Source organism: Papaver somniferum, chromosome 8, assembly GCF_003573695.1.
Source record: "Papaver somniferum cultivar HN1 chromosome 8, ASM357369v1, whole genome shotgun sequence".
In the NCBI taxonomy this organism is placed as follows: domain Eukaryota; kingdom Viridiplantae; phylum Streptophyta; class Magnoliopsida; order Ranunculales; family Papaveraceae; genus Papaver; species Papaver somniferum.
Genome location: NC_039365.1, coordinates 3,001,414 through 3,015,595, shown reverse-complemented (window position 1 = coordinate 3,015,595; position 14,182 = coordinate 3,001,414). Strand labels below are relative to the sequence as shown.

The window sequence follows — 14,182 nt, the reverse complement described above, 5'->3', positions numbered from 1 at the left end:
TTGCTTTGATCAATATTTTTTATTAAGAAAAATGTATTAGATTCCAAAAAAAAAAAGGAAACCATATAATTTGTCCACCCTCACAGGAAAAATAAAAATCAAATATAACAATATCTGAAATATTGTAAATTAGAAGATTCTGAATACCCCAAAGATGAAGGCCTAGTTTTGAAAATATTGACCTCCTTTTCGAAGAAATTATCCTTCTTAAATAACTTGCTTCAGTAAAATTGATTTCCCTGTAATTATGTACCAATTCTACTTCTAACAGACAATCTTTTATTTTCTCCCACCTCGAAAGTCTTGATTAAATATAGCTCATGCTCCTATATATAGCATTGCCAAACCTTTTTCATAAAAGTTTGTTGACACTCTTAATCCACTAGCCACATCAATAATGTTAGAGCATCGATCGGTCATACTTACAAGTTTTGGTATGTCAAGCTTGTTGTCAATATTAGTTTTCCAAAACCATGTCTTGATTTATAGTATATTAAAGTCGGACAAGGATTAGAGCATGGTAGTTAAGTATTAGAATTCACCACTCGACCTAAAAAATTGAAGACGGAAAACGACGTCAACAGAAACTTCATCACCATATCACTGACTGTCCTAGCTATTTTACTCATATAGTCTACCATTCTATGTACTGAGACAAGTCGTATGACTTAAGTATAATGATGAACTTTCGCAAAGCTGAATGTAGTCTAAGGAATAAGTCAAGTTATTTCTTAAATTGCATCATCTTTAATCCATATGTCATCCTATATTGAGATATTACCTGTAATGACCCTTCATTCCATCGATACTGACACCACTTAGCCACTGTAGTTATCCGGCAGTGTGGGGTTTTCAACGGGCATCACAGCGATCATCCAACAGAAACTTCCCGGGAGGTCACCCTGGATAAGCGCAGATTTTTCTTCCAACTCTGGAGTCAATTGTGCTGAGAAAACCTCAGTATAATGTAGACATTACTTTCCTCTTGTGCGACCAGTATCTAGATCAATGTCCTAGCATACTCTCACATCCGAGCACAAGCGCCTCGTCCCTAGTTGTATCCCAACCAACGCTGATATTGTTGCTACTTACCCACCGCGGTTATCCAGTAGTGTGAGATTTTAACGGGACTACTGCGGTTATCCAACAACATCTTCCCGAGAGGTCACCCATCCTGTGACCACTCCCAGCCGAGCAGGCTTCACTTTGAAGTTTTTTCCCATAACTCAATCAAATGAAACCATTAGGCCTCGGTATAGAAATAACAGACCAGTACTTATATTCCATTCGGCCAACCACTGCCGAATATCAGGGTATTACAATACCACCACATTAAATTGGAGCCGTCCTCGGCTCCGAAATATACACAAGCCTAGATCTCCGATGTTTCCTGCCCCTCGTGAGACAAGCATCTGGACCAATCTCGTCCAACGTACTTTTCCTCACTCTCGGCAGGTGACCCGTCGTTGGTTCTGATACCTTTTGTAATGACTTGTCCCACCACTGATACCGTCCCCACTTATCTACTATGGTTATCCGTCGGTGTGGGATTTTCAACGGGCATCGCTTCGGTCATCCAGCAACAACTTTCCAGCAGGTCACCCATCCCTGGATTACTCCTACCCGAACACGCTTAACTGCAGAGTTTTATTCGAACTCTGGTGCCAATTGTGCTGAAACGACCTCAGTATAATGTAGACGTCCCTTGCCTCTTGTGCGACCAGTATCTAGCTCAACGTCCTAGCATTCTCACATACGAGCACAATCCACTCATTCCTATTTGTATCCCAAGCAACACTGATATTAATTATTTCCACTTACCCATCGCGGTTATCCAGCAGTGTCGGATTTAAACGGGACTACTACAGTTATCCAGCGACAACTTCTCGAAAGGTCACCCATCCTGTGACCGCTCTCAGCCGAGCATGCTTAACTGAGAATTTTTTTCCCACAACTCAGTCAAGTGAACCCATTAGGCCTCGGTATAGGAAATGACAAACCATTACTTATATTTCATTCGGTCAACCACTGCCGAATATCGGGGTATTACATTATCACTGCGAACTATCTTACACATTTTTTAGATCATCCATGACCAGTTCGGCCCATATCATACAAAAAAAGAATACTTAGAGTGCTTTATCCACTCACCATTTGGCTTGAAAGGATCTAGTACAATCGTTCCCTTCCTACACTTTCCACGGAAGCTTCATGAGAAAAGCTCTATTAACAACTTGATTCCAATCTTCTTAGACCCGATTTTCCCTCTTCAAATTTGGAACACATACGATATCCCACTTCATTGTCACCATTTTCTTCACGGATGGGTCACCAGACCATAAAAAAAATTCTTATAATTCTTTAGGTAATAATAATATAAATGTATAGCAGAATAATCTATTCGGGTTCCTTCTACTGTAGCTATATTCAAATTTCTGATGACACTTATCAAATTATTATCAACAATTTTCTAATATAGAATTTCTACATGTATTTATGCACATTCAACTACTTGGGGAACCCTCTGTAGGTAATTTGGTTTACGATTGATACTGATAACATTTGTCAATTTAATTGTCATTTTCTATTCCCTTTGTCCCCTATATAAAAGCGGAGAAGTAAAATTTTATAGTCCCTACATATATATGTAGAAAACCAACGCAACATGAGTTCTTCCATATATACCCTTATGGACATCAAAACCTAGTTATTGCTTGCGGTGGTTCTCAACGAGAATCATGAGAGCAACACCTTCCCATTCATGGTTTTTTCAATACATCTCTTCCTAGAACTAGGAGTATCATCAATTAAGAGGGGTAAATCAAGTTATATTAGAGAGATTTATAAAAATTATATTTATTTATTTTAATTCTAAAGGAATTCTACTTCCCATCCCTTATATAAGGGACAGGGTGAATATATAAATATATGTATTTTATCTTGTATTAATGAACTTAAATTTGATATCCTTGAGGTTTTTACGAACACATGATTTCCAAAATAAGAGGCATTTAAGTATCTATCTACGATAGAGTTATTTATAGTGGCATTTTTTTTTCCCTTTGATAAATTCTTGTAGCATGTTTAAAGTCTCATTCTTAATAAATTTTTTGTTAGCTAAGAAGGTATTTTGTTAACATTCTCAACAAGACCCCAACAATAATAGCTAAAAGGATGTTTGATACATTCTCAACAATTGCCTTTCAATTGACAACAAAATTTGAGATCGATTTTTTTTTTTATTTTTTGACTTATGTTCTGAAGATTGGTATCCAAACATCTTCTAAACATTGGATATTTTTTGATCTATAAAGAATTTGGTGCTGATAGATTTGAAAAAGAGAATATAGAGTTTGAGATCGATTTTTTTTTTTTGTTCCTGACTTTTGCTTTGAAGAACTCGTATCCAAACATCTTCAAAACAATGAATATGAATTTTTTTTTTTGATCCGTAAAAAATTTGGTGCTGATAAATTCGAATTCAAGTTATTGGTATCATCACCCTAAGGCATTACCATTGTACTATGGTGATAGCAGAGCTCTAAATATTTGATATTCTTTTAGGTTAAAAGGATTTTGAGGTGTAAGAGAAGTGTAACAAACCAAAGGATAAGATTCTTTCTTATAAGTAATTACCGAATTTAGATGAATCTATAATTTTCGTAAGACTCGGATTAGACTTTTTGGAAGCATTCAAAAAAACCAACCATGGAGGAAGAAAATCAACAAAAACCTCGAACTCCAGTCCCGGCAACTGAACTACCGCAACCAACTGAAAACCCTAAAATTCCAACTCAAAATCCTTCATCTCTTCCTCCGCTTCCTCCTAATCATACCACCAAGAAGAGAAAGCTTGCTGATAATGTTGATACCAATAATAAGTGTTTCAAGATCCGTGTAATTGTTAAAGATCTTCGCCCTAATTTCATCGAGGTATGGTTCTTTTCTTCTTTAATTTCCTCACTGGGTTTCTTCAATTCTTGATTTCATACTGTAATTGGTTATCAAGAACATCAAAAGAATAAAAAAAAAATTGGAACTTTTTACAGGTAGTGGGTTAGTTTGAAATTGATATAACAGTGAAATTTTACAAATTAAGCTCTAGGGTTATAGTAGTATCACCAATTAGTTGATAAATCTTGGAACTTTCCCCTAAAAAGATGTTGGTTTGAGGAATTACAAGTATTGAAAGCGAAGAGTGAGGTTTCTAAATCTATTGCTATTTTTTGGATAACCTAATTGCAAGGCTTGATTTCGCTCAACATAGTTTAATCTGGTCTTAAGTGGATCCAAGTGATCGGTTTATTTAGACATTTTATTATGGAAGGGAACTGGAGAAATTTCATTTTACTTGTGTGCTTCCATGCCGATTGCAATGTTTTAACGTAGGTGTCTGTATTCCTTAAGCATCTTAAAAGTTGCACTTTAGTTCTCACAATGACCATTCTTTACATATATCTATGCAAAGCATTCAATTACTTGGGTAACTCTCTTTCATGAGCGAGTATGATTGCAAAATAGGATTTGGGAACTCGTCTTTAGATACTTCATCATGCAGCATATAGATGTGGGGGGCTAATGATTTTCATAGCATTCGTTTTCTTGTCAATATGTATAGATTTTTGTCTCCATCTTGTATTTGAAGAACCTAAGTTTTATTTACTTGTTGAAGGTTCTGCGAACCCCTGATTTCCGAAACAGTAAAGCTGCTGAAGAAATTAAAACAAGTAAGTTCATTGTGCCTTTTGGCATTACAGTTTAAATGGATAATTTTTGTAATTTGTCTAAAATCTCATTCTTGATCAACTTTGCGTTGGCTAATTCTCAACTATTTACTATCTCATTGGAAGTGTTGTTTTGGCCCAAAATTCATATTTAATAGACTCAAGTTCTGGCTATGAACTAGTAGTTCAACGATTATCTCAAGTTCTTGCTCCTGTCTGATTGCTTCCCTATAAGCTTGCCTTTTGACATATTTATACTACAATCTGTGCACATTTTTGTGAGATGGGGAACTGTAGATGAAGATTTCCTTATATATTTCGTGTTTTGCAACCTGTAGAGATGGGCCTCCTGATAGACCTCTATAAACAATTGGTGTCCGAGGCTGTCTCATCTACGACTTGTAATTCTGGCGGTCAATCCTTGCCAGGAGAAAGCAAGGTTGAACAGATCCCCTTGGAGAAGCTTCCAGAGGAAAAGCCTGCAGCACAACCTCAACCTCAACCTGACCAAATTCCACAAAAAGTAAGTGAACCTATATTGGATGTGAATAACTCCAACAGTGCCGTGCAAGATGTCGTGTTTGAAGGGACATATGTTGTTGGGGGTTCGAATTTTGGTTGGAATTTCATCATGCATCCTGGTGGTAAACCAGTCTATTACGGGGCAACAAGAGAATCACGCAAATTAGCGAAGTAAGTATCTTTTCCATTTTCCTTCCCTGTCTTGCTGTCATATTTCATATCCGATCTAAGTAATTGGATATAGGGAAATTTTTTCAGAAACTTATCCTTATTAGTAGGCTATTACGTAGGAAGGAACGGTGGTTTTCAGATCTGGGTTTCATTTCTAGACTACCCCAACTTGTTTGGGACTAAAGGCTTAGTTGTTGTTGTTGTTACCCATATTAGTCGGGTAGTCATAGATCATTGCCAATAGTTTCATCGTTTGTGTAATGATCTTCAATCAGATGACTTGTAAGTCATTCTGACATTATAAACTCGAGATTTCCATTTTTTCTTGACGTTTATCATGGAAAAAAGAATATGATGCATTGAGCTACTCTGCCACTATATTGTATTAGTCAGACCGAGACAAGACAAATTCTCCAGGAAAACATCCCCCTTGAATTTTGATTGATCCCGTCCAAGAAATTTTAAGCAGAACAATGAAACCCTTAATGAATATTTCTGTTTATTCCAGAAAATTTGGTGTAATTGTTGGCCAAGATTTCAATGACTTGGCTACATTTAGTCCTTTTGAAAAGTGTCTACTTGGACTAGCCTTGTCCTGGGGTTTTGAGCCTGGACAAACAATCCTGAGCTGCAACAAACTTGCATTGTGTTAGCTGAATTTTTTTCCTTTCTGTGGTCCTCATTTTTGTCTCCTACTAACTATAGATGATCCCAATTTTTTCAGGGAACCTTGCTTGGACAAGTAAAACCGTCCTTTTCCCACCACCCAGAAGTGTCCAAACTGCTGCAAGGTTAATGCACGTTTCGTCTCAGATTCAGCTGCATCGACCGCCAATTCAAGACGAGTGTGCCTCATTGCACTTTGACTTCAACCAGTCGATGGCGTACATGACTTTTGCATGTTTTTCTGTAGACCAAGTACGGTGGAATGTAAAGTGCAGTTCGTTTGCATACCTGTAACATTAGCTTTGATTTAGCTCAGGAAACATCTTGTAACATGTCTAGCTCAGAGCAACTTAACAGCATCTTTTCTTGTAAGATTAACCAAGATCTTATGAAATTTTTTCAGTTTCTATCATTCGTCATTCTGAATTTTTAATTGCATAGTTTAATGTCTTAATCAAACAAGTCATTGTCTTTAAAACTTGAAAGCAAGCTTTCCTTTCTAGAAGATAAGAAGAAGAGAAGAATACCCTTGTTTTCGTGTGTATTACGTCTACTTTTCCAATGATTTGCTGCATAATGGAGTATGAGAAAAGAGGGACAGAAAATGTTAATGTCTGCTGGCGTCCTACGCAGAATGGATGAGCGCCGAAATCGTTTTGAGCTACCAATTTTTTTTTGTTTTTTTTCACTACAATGTTTTGGTGCAGCGAAGCTTGTGAAGCTCTCTTCATAAGTCTTGGAAGTTATATTTTCTATGACCTGACTGACTCATACAATGTTATTAAATTATATGAATACTTTTCCGTGAGTCTAGTATTGAGGTTTGTACCTAACTCAAATAACTCCGAGTCAGATGTACGAACCGATATAAATTCGGACCGCTATTTTTTGCTGATTCTTGGATTTGGCTCGATCCCCGACTCAGCAAGAGTGAGATGCCAAACCGTTTGATTTTTAGTTTGAGTCAGACCAAACTCGTTATTTGGCATGTCTGAGTCAGGAAACAAAATACCCGAATAAAAAGATAAGTGATGGACGGCTATCTAGCTATTAGTGATGGGTTAGCTCAGGCTCCGGCTCCGGCTCCGGCTCCACTAAAAAGCTCCAGCATCATCTTGGAGTTGTCGACTAAGCTAAAGCAGCTCGTGTCAATCAGGTAAATATCAGTGTTAAATTAACAGCCACGTGTGGGTCAAATAAAGCAGCCTCTCCATTACCCCATGACCGACATAGCCGGTGAAAGTCGTCTTCTTCTTTCAATGGCCGTCTCAGCTCTAAAATTATAAACCACAAAAAATAACCTCTTTTTTCTTCTCTTTTTCGCTTCAACAAAAGAAATTCAGTAATTAACACACAACACCCATTCAATCTTCATAACCCAATCTTTACATTCTCGCCCCACTCCCCTCCTCCTCCTCCTTGTGTTCATCATCGTTGGGTTTTCCGCTTTGCAATTCTTTTTCAGGTTCTTTCAATTTCACTTTATGTGTAAATATATTACATAGTTTTCATTATCTTGTATATAAAATTATTGAATCTTTAGATACAAAACTCGGGTTTTATTAGTTTAAGTAGAAATTTGTAATATTGGTCTGAATTTGAAAAATTAGGGTCTGATTTCTCCAATTCTTGTTTGATTTCTAAATTCAGTTTAGGTGGTTGGTTTGATTAATTTAGGTGCTTTTAATTGTGGGTTCTTACTTATTTTGGGTTATTGTTAAAAGTCCTTAATTTGGTTTTAGGTGGGTAGGAGTTGAGGAGATATTCTTCTAGTTCAACTAGTTTGAAGAAGGGGTTTGTGTATTTAGCCTAATTGATAGACTTGGAATTCAGTTTTAGGAAAATGGTGGATTCAATTGCTTCAACATCTCTACTTGGGCACAGGCCGGTTTTTCAATGTTCTATAAACAAGGATGGGTCATTGAAAAGAAGGGCGAATGATTTCTGTAAGTTTCCAGTTAGTGAATTCGTTGGTTGTCCATCGATATGTATAAGTTCAGTGTCAGCTCAATCAAGGAGGACTAATAAGTGGGGAAGTTGTAGAAATGGGTTTGCAATTAAGGCGCTTGCGGCGCAATTGACTAAAGAAGCATATTCATATAGAGAAGAACATCGAATTCCTAAGAATTTAGGTTATCCGGTTGATACAGGTTCGAGTAGGAGTTCTGCAGGTTCTTGGCCTCCACCAAATATGGCTGATAATTCTGCGATTCATAACCCGTTACTTCGTCAGGAAATGATGGGTTGTGGTTGGTTAGGTGCTATATTTGAATGGGAAGGAGTGATTGTTGAAGATAATCCTGATCTTGAGAAACAAGCATGGTTAACGTTGTCTCAAGAAGAAGGGAAACCTTCCCCGCCAACTTATATGTTGAAAAGAATCGAAGGGATGAAGATTGAACAAGCTATTTCGGAGGTGCTTTGTTGGTCCAGAGACCCAACTAGTCTAAGAAGAATGGCTAATAGAAAGGAGCAGATATACCAAGGATTGCAAGGTGGAATTTATAGACTACGAGCAGGTTCTCGAGAATTTGCCAATGTTTTGATGAATTACAAGATTCCCATGGCATTGGTTTCTACACGTCCAAGAAATATAATCGAAGCAGCAGTTAGGGTTATTGAAATGGAGGGATTTTTCAGCGTAATTGTGTCCGCAGAAGATGTTCATAGAGGGAAACCGGATCCAGAAATGTTTATCTATGCATCACAGCTTTTAAAATACATACCGGAACGTTGTATTGTGTTTGGAAATTCAAATTCAACAGTAGAAGCTGCTCATGATGTTCGAATGAAGTGTGTTGCAGTTGCTAGCAAGCATCCTGTATACGAGTTGTCAGCTGCCGATTTGATTGTAAGACAATTAGATGAGCTATCCGTGGTGGATTTGAAGAACCTTGCAGATATTGAGTCCCCAGAATTCGGGTTTGGAGAACCAGAACTGGAAATGGAGGAGGAAGACGAAGAGACGCGCCCGTCTTCAGCAGTTGGAGTTGATGACAACTTCTGGTAAGAAAGTATCTCTTTATTTAATGTACAGATTACTTAGTTGCTGCACCTAATTCTTAAAGGTTATCATGAATAGGTCTTCGGTTACTTCTCTTTGTCATGTATATTTGGTTCAGACTGTACAAAAACAGGCACAAAAGAAAGAAAAAGAAATGGTGTGGGATGATCTTCCCACTCCCCACTGGGCTTACCCTTTAGATATGTTGTAATATGCACTTGGCTCATAAATGCAATATGAAATTTGCTTGGAATTCTCACTTTGTGGTTACTTAAAATATCGAAATAACTTAGGACATCTGTGTAGTTTCGCCAATTTTAGCTAGGGAAATTAGAGCTTAGTTTGCGACCTAGACTACAATGTGTCCAAGACTCCTAGCATCCTCTGAATACCAGAAGAGAAGCTGCTGCCTGCTCCATTTTATTCGACCTCCTCTTGCAGCATAGAGAATTGTTGAACCATGCTGCAAAAAATACGTGTTCCTTACTAAACCGTGCATAAAATACAATATATATAGCTGAGTAACATATGTACGACAGAAAATTAAAATACTAGATTCCTGCTGGCCTCATAATATAAGAAATTTATGGTTCACGGCCTCAACACCTCAATGTTTGCAGCTGCTTCTGTTTAGATAGAGGTATCCCTGCGATTAAAGCTGATATCATTAATATTTCAATGCGTCGTAACTACTTTGTGGGATAGCTCCAACTGAACGAGTTCCATCTTTATTCCTGTGACTGTGGCTATTGTGTAATTTGCTTTGGCCGTGTTACATGTTTCATGTACTCTGCTATTTTGTATTCTAGTCACTCATGACCATAAATCTCCTTATAATTTAAAATCTGATCCGAGATCTACCAAGGTGATCTAAAATCTGCCAGTTGACTGAAATCTGCCTTTGACCCAATGTTAGCTAGCCGACTGCAAGAAGAGTTGTCAAGTATTCAGGTTGGTCATAACTGTATACCCTGTCTTAGTTGCTGTTAATTTTTCCTTTGAAGCGTTAGTTGCTGTTAATAAGTGTGTTCGTTTTATATGATGTGTGCCTAATCTCCCAATATATTAGAAGAGTTATTTGTCTATTGACTAATCTCCTTCATTTCCTCCTGTAATCTACAATTTATCTCTAGTAGGTTTTGTAATTACTTCACTCTGTAAACTTTAGTCTAGTAGATTGTAACAACTTTTAATCTGTTTGTATTAGACCTACTCTGCAGGAAATATATAAATCCAGAGGATCTAGTGGTGAGGATTGTTTTGTTTTATATGGATTTGTTAACCCTGTTGGAATTCGGTATCCCCTATATCACTGTTGCTAAAGGCGGGTACCGGTATTGCGGTATTGCAAGGAAGGGTACCAATTCATATAAAACAAAATAATCCTGACCACTGGATCTCTGGGTTGATACCCTCCCTAGCAATAGGCTTTAATTTCAGTATCAAATATATTTACTGTGCATTATGTACACTACTATACTGTACATCTAGGAGACCCCTGCCAATACCATTTTAGGGCTCCAAGCAAGGCCTCTCTTAAGCAAGGCCTCTCTTGTTCGAGCCGAGGCCAGTCAGCCAGCAAATTTTGATTGTTTCACATTACAGACACAGATTTTGATTACACTCCTTAAAGTGGTGAAGGTGGATAAACCTTCATTGATTGGTATCCACACATCCACACGAAAAAACTGAAATTTTGGGGTATAGGGTAGTGTGTCCCTAGCTAAGAAGTGGAGGGTTAAGGGGTTGTTGATTCAAAGTTCTGTATGTGGTTGTGTATTTGGGTGATGCTGTGCGGTTCTGGATAGTCCGATCTGGTGGATATTCTTCAGTGACTGGAAATGCTGATTTGATTAATTTGAGTTTTCGTTAGAAAACTGGAATTGCGGGTTCTGATCTTTTAAGGTACTGAAATTTTGATGGTTAGGATTTTTTTGTCAGCAAACTATAAATTGGGATTCTTAATTTAATCGATGTTGCTGTAACTGAAAATGTTGATGATTATTGAGCATTAACTATTCGAATTGGTTGTTAATTAGGAGTAGTTTCGTTAGTTCTTCATTTTGTGGAAATTTCAGAATTGAGAGATAATCTTTAATTCAATGTTAAATTATGATCTTCTTTTGTTTAGTTCTAGCTAGTTTCTTTGTTAGGCACACATATTATTAGTTATGTTGTCTACTAGCTATTAGACATCATAGAACTAAATAAAAAAAAATCATAATTTAAAAGTGAATTAAAAGATTACCTCTCAAACTCTGAAGTTTCCACAAAATGAAGAACTACCGAAGCTACGCCTAATTAACAAACAACTCGAATAAATTAATGCTCTATAATCATCAACATCTTCGGTTACAACAACATCGATTAAATTAAAAATCCGAATTTATAGTTTTCTGATAAAAAAACCCCAAATCATCAAAATTTCAATACTTTAAAAGATCATAAACCGCATTCTAGTTTTCTAACCAAAACTCAAATTAATCAAATCAAGAAGTTGTGCAGAAATTTTGGTTGGTCACAACTGTATAGCCTTCTTATCTCTGTCACATTTTATCTCTAGTAGTTTGCTTCAGTACTTCTTAAACTTTTGTCATGAGTTTACATTATAACAAGTTTTTCTGTTTACATCAGACTCGAACATCTTTGCAGGAAAACATAAACTGTATTTTTTGAGAAGAAAAAAATTTTGTTTTGCAAATTAAATGGGCTTTAATTTAGGGCTCCAAGCGAGGAAACTCTCGTTTGGGCACAATGCCGGTCCAACATGGCAGATTTTGGTCATGGTTCAGATCTCGAGTCCTGACTCCTGAGATATATATTGTGTCACAGGGATACATTTTCTTTTTTCTTTTGATATTAGCCATTTTTTTTCTTTTGATATTAGCCTCCAGAAACGAGACTAAACAGAACTGAAACTGATAAGTCTTGGTGTCGCAACACCTATAACATCGTTATTACATAAACTAGTTTTTCACCCGTGCGATGCACGAGTTTGTTTCTTGTAAAAGAAATATTGGATCATGTTTTAATTTTAAGTTCATTACAAATAAATTAAAGTAATGAAAATTCAAGAAATTCAACGCCTTAGAAATTGACAATTTTTTTTAGTAAACTGATAAAAAACCAACACGACATCTTCCAAGCGCCAATAATATTTATTCAAAATTCGAAGATTGATTAAAAGTTATATCGCTCCGAATTTTTTTCGAAAGCTGATCTTGTTAATATCGTGCTTTTATATCTTATATATTTTTGCCTCTTTTTATCCATCGAACTACCGTGCTCGTTCACACCGTCTATAGAAACGCCATCGAGATCATGTTAGATTATATCGCTAAAAAAATATCGTGCGATCGCATTACCTTTTAGTAAATTCCTCTATTTCGTTTACGCAGGGTGATTTTGTTGGTATTTTATTAAGGTAAGTGAAAATCTAGTAAGATATATTTTACTGGTTAAATTCCTCATTTTTCATATTTTACTTGTTATTATATACCACTTTGAACACATATAAATAATGAAGCCAATTGAAATTTTCGTAAGAGCCATTTACTAACCAATCCATATATAAAGGTGTAAAACGTGTCAGTCCAGCCCATCTCGGACCACAAAATCATTTGTTTAGAATGTTGTTTGTCGTGTGGTGATGTGTCAGAAATCAAGGCTTATTGGGATGTGTTGTGCCGTATTAGAGAGTGCATTGTGATGTGTCTGAAAAATAATCAAGTGAATGTGAGGATAAAGTCTCCACTTTTAAGAGCATCTCTAGTAGAAGGCCGAAGATTTATTTTTTAGTGACATATAGGATTTTAGACCTTCATATTAGCTCAATTCATCTCCAACAGTAGGTCCTACAAAACAGGAAGGATGAAATACTAATTTTGAAGGTTTTGAAGAAAGCCTTATCTTGACCTCCGGAATGACTTCCATGTCATACTTTTTTAGTTTTAATAATTAAATAATATACAATTGAAGGGTTAAGATTTCATCACATAAGGGTTTCTAAAGGTCAAACCTTTATACCATTGGAGATGATTTATTAGTCGTCGGGTCCTATATTTACTATATGTGCAAATCCTCCTAAATAAGGGTCTTAATAAAATTCTACGTAGGATTTTTAACACCAATTGTTGGAGATGGTGGAGGTGAATGTGTAGACATCCTAGTCATCAATATCTAAGGTTAGGATCACATACTTAGTTATATAATTAGTGGTCCCAAATATTCTCAACCAATAAATTTTATACACCTGCACAACTAAATAAGCTGAGAAGTTCTATGGTTGAAGAAGAATTTTTCCCGCCTCCTTAAATTTAGGAAATTATGATTCACATCTTTAAAAGAAGAGTTACAGGGATCTACACCACATTACCATTGGAGATGATCTAGTCTTTCAGTATCCTTGAAGATGCATTAATGTGGAAGTTGCGTTCTGGTTTCCAAGTGCCCACATACCAAATTGCATGTATTAGTAGTTTATTTGGAGATGCAAAGGAAAAAAGTCGACACAGTTTCGGGGCATGGCCCCCATCTCCAGCCCCAAGATTAGATGGTAAGTCTCACTTTTGTGTGAGTCTGAACTGAATTTTTTTTTTTTTGTTCTTGGCTCAGTAAGTGAAGAGTTTTTTAATATTTATTTCTATCTGAATCAATTTGTTGCTTTTAGTATATCTGAATCAATTTGTTGCTTTTAGTATTTTTGCATTAGAAGCTTCTTATTTGTTCCCAAATAATCCGCCTATCAGTGCGAAAATAAGAGATTGTGAATTTTTCTGCATTTTCATTTGGAACATCATGACGGATAATAAAACCAATTTTCTCGTAATCTTTAATTTTTCCCGATTTATCGTTTACCAATTTCTCGTTATATATGTAGCTTTTGCAGGTAGCAGTAGATTAGATGGATACTCGCATCACAGGCCTTGAGTCAGGTGCTCACATGGAGGTTATGTTATGAGTGCTCAATATCAAAAGTGAAACTTTTCCGCGCCAAATGGTTACACAGAAAACTTGATTCAACTTCACGTTCAAACATTCGCTTGATCAACGGCTTGAATCTACGCATTGGGCCACGGTTTTCACCCTGGGTTGG

The 14,182-nt window shown here is 36.5% G+C and overlaps 2 protein-coding genes across 2 annotated transcripts; both read left to right on the top strand.

Moving 5' to 3' along the window:
• Positions 1 to 3,674: 3,674 nt before the first annotated feature.
• LOC113302647 lies at positions 3,675 to 6,495 on the top strand. The gene is made up of 4 exons (XM_026551589.1): positions 3,675 to 3,933; positions 4,673 to 4,727; positions 5,063 to 5,417; positions 6,142 to 6,495. Exons 1-4 carry the CDS (start codon positions 3,709 to 3,711, stop codon positions 6,161 to 6,163), a joined length of 657 nt encoding a protein of 218 aa, XP_026407374.1. The 5' UTR covers positions 3,675 to 3,708; the 3' UTR covers positions 6,164 to 6,495.
• Positions 6,496 to 7,378: 883 nt separating this feature from the next.
• LOC113304236 (5-amino-6-(5-phospho-D-ribitylamino)uracil phosphatase, chloroplastic-like) lies at positions 7,379 to 9,346 on the top strand. Its single transcript, XM_026553302.1, has 2 exons — positions 7,379 to 7,548; positions 7,826 to 9,346. Exon 2 carries the CDS (start codon positions 7,927 to 7,929, stop codon positions 9,091 to 9,093), a length of 1,167 nt encoding a protein of 388 aa, XP_026409087.1. The 5' UTR covers positions 7,379 to 7,548; positions 7,826 to 7,926; the 3' UTR covers positions 9,094 to 9,346.
• Positions 9,347 to 14,182: the final 4,836 nt, after the last annotated feature.

Coding starts and splice junctions, on each gene's coding strand:
- LOC113304236 (XM_026553302.1), top strand. CDS start 7,927: ATGGTGGATTCAATTGCTTCAACATCTCTACTTGGGCACAGGCCGGTT.
- LOC113302647 (XM_026551589.1), top strand. CDS start 3,709: ATGGAGGAAGAAAATCAACAAAAACCTCGAACTCCAGTCCCGGCAACT. Junction 4,728..5,062: donor TGCTGAAGAAATTAAAACAA/GTAAGTTCATTG, acceptor TGCAACCTGTAG/AGATGGGCCTCCTGATAGAC. Junction 5,418..6,141: donor GAATCACGCAAATTAGCGAA/GTAAGTATCTTT, acceptor CAATTTTTTCAG/GGAACCTTGCTTGGACAAGT.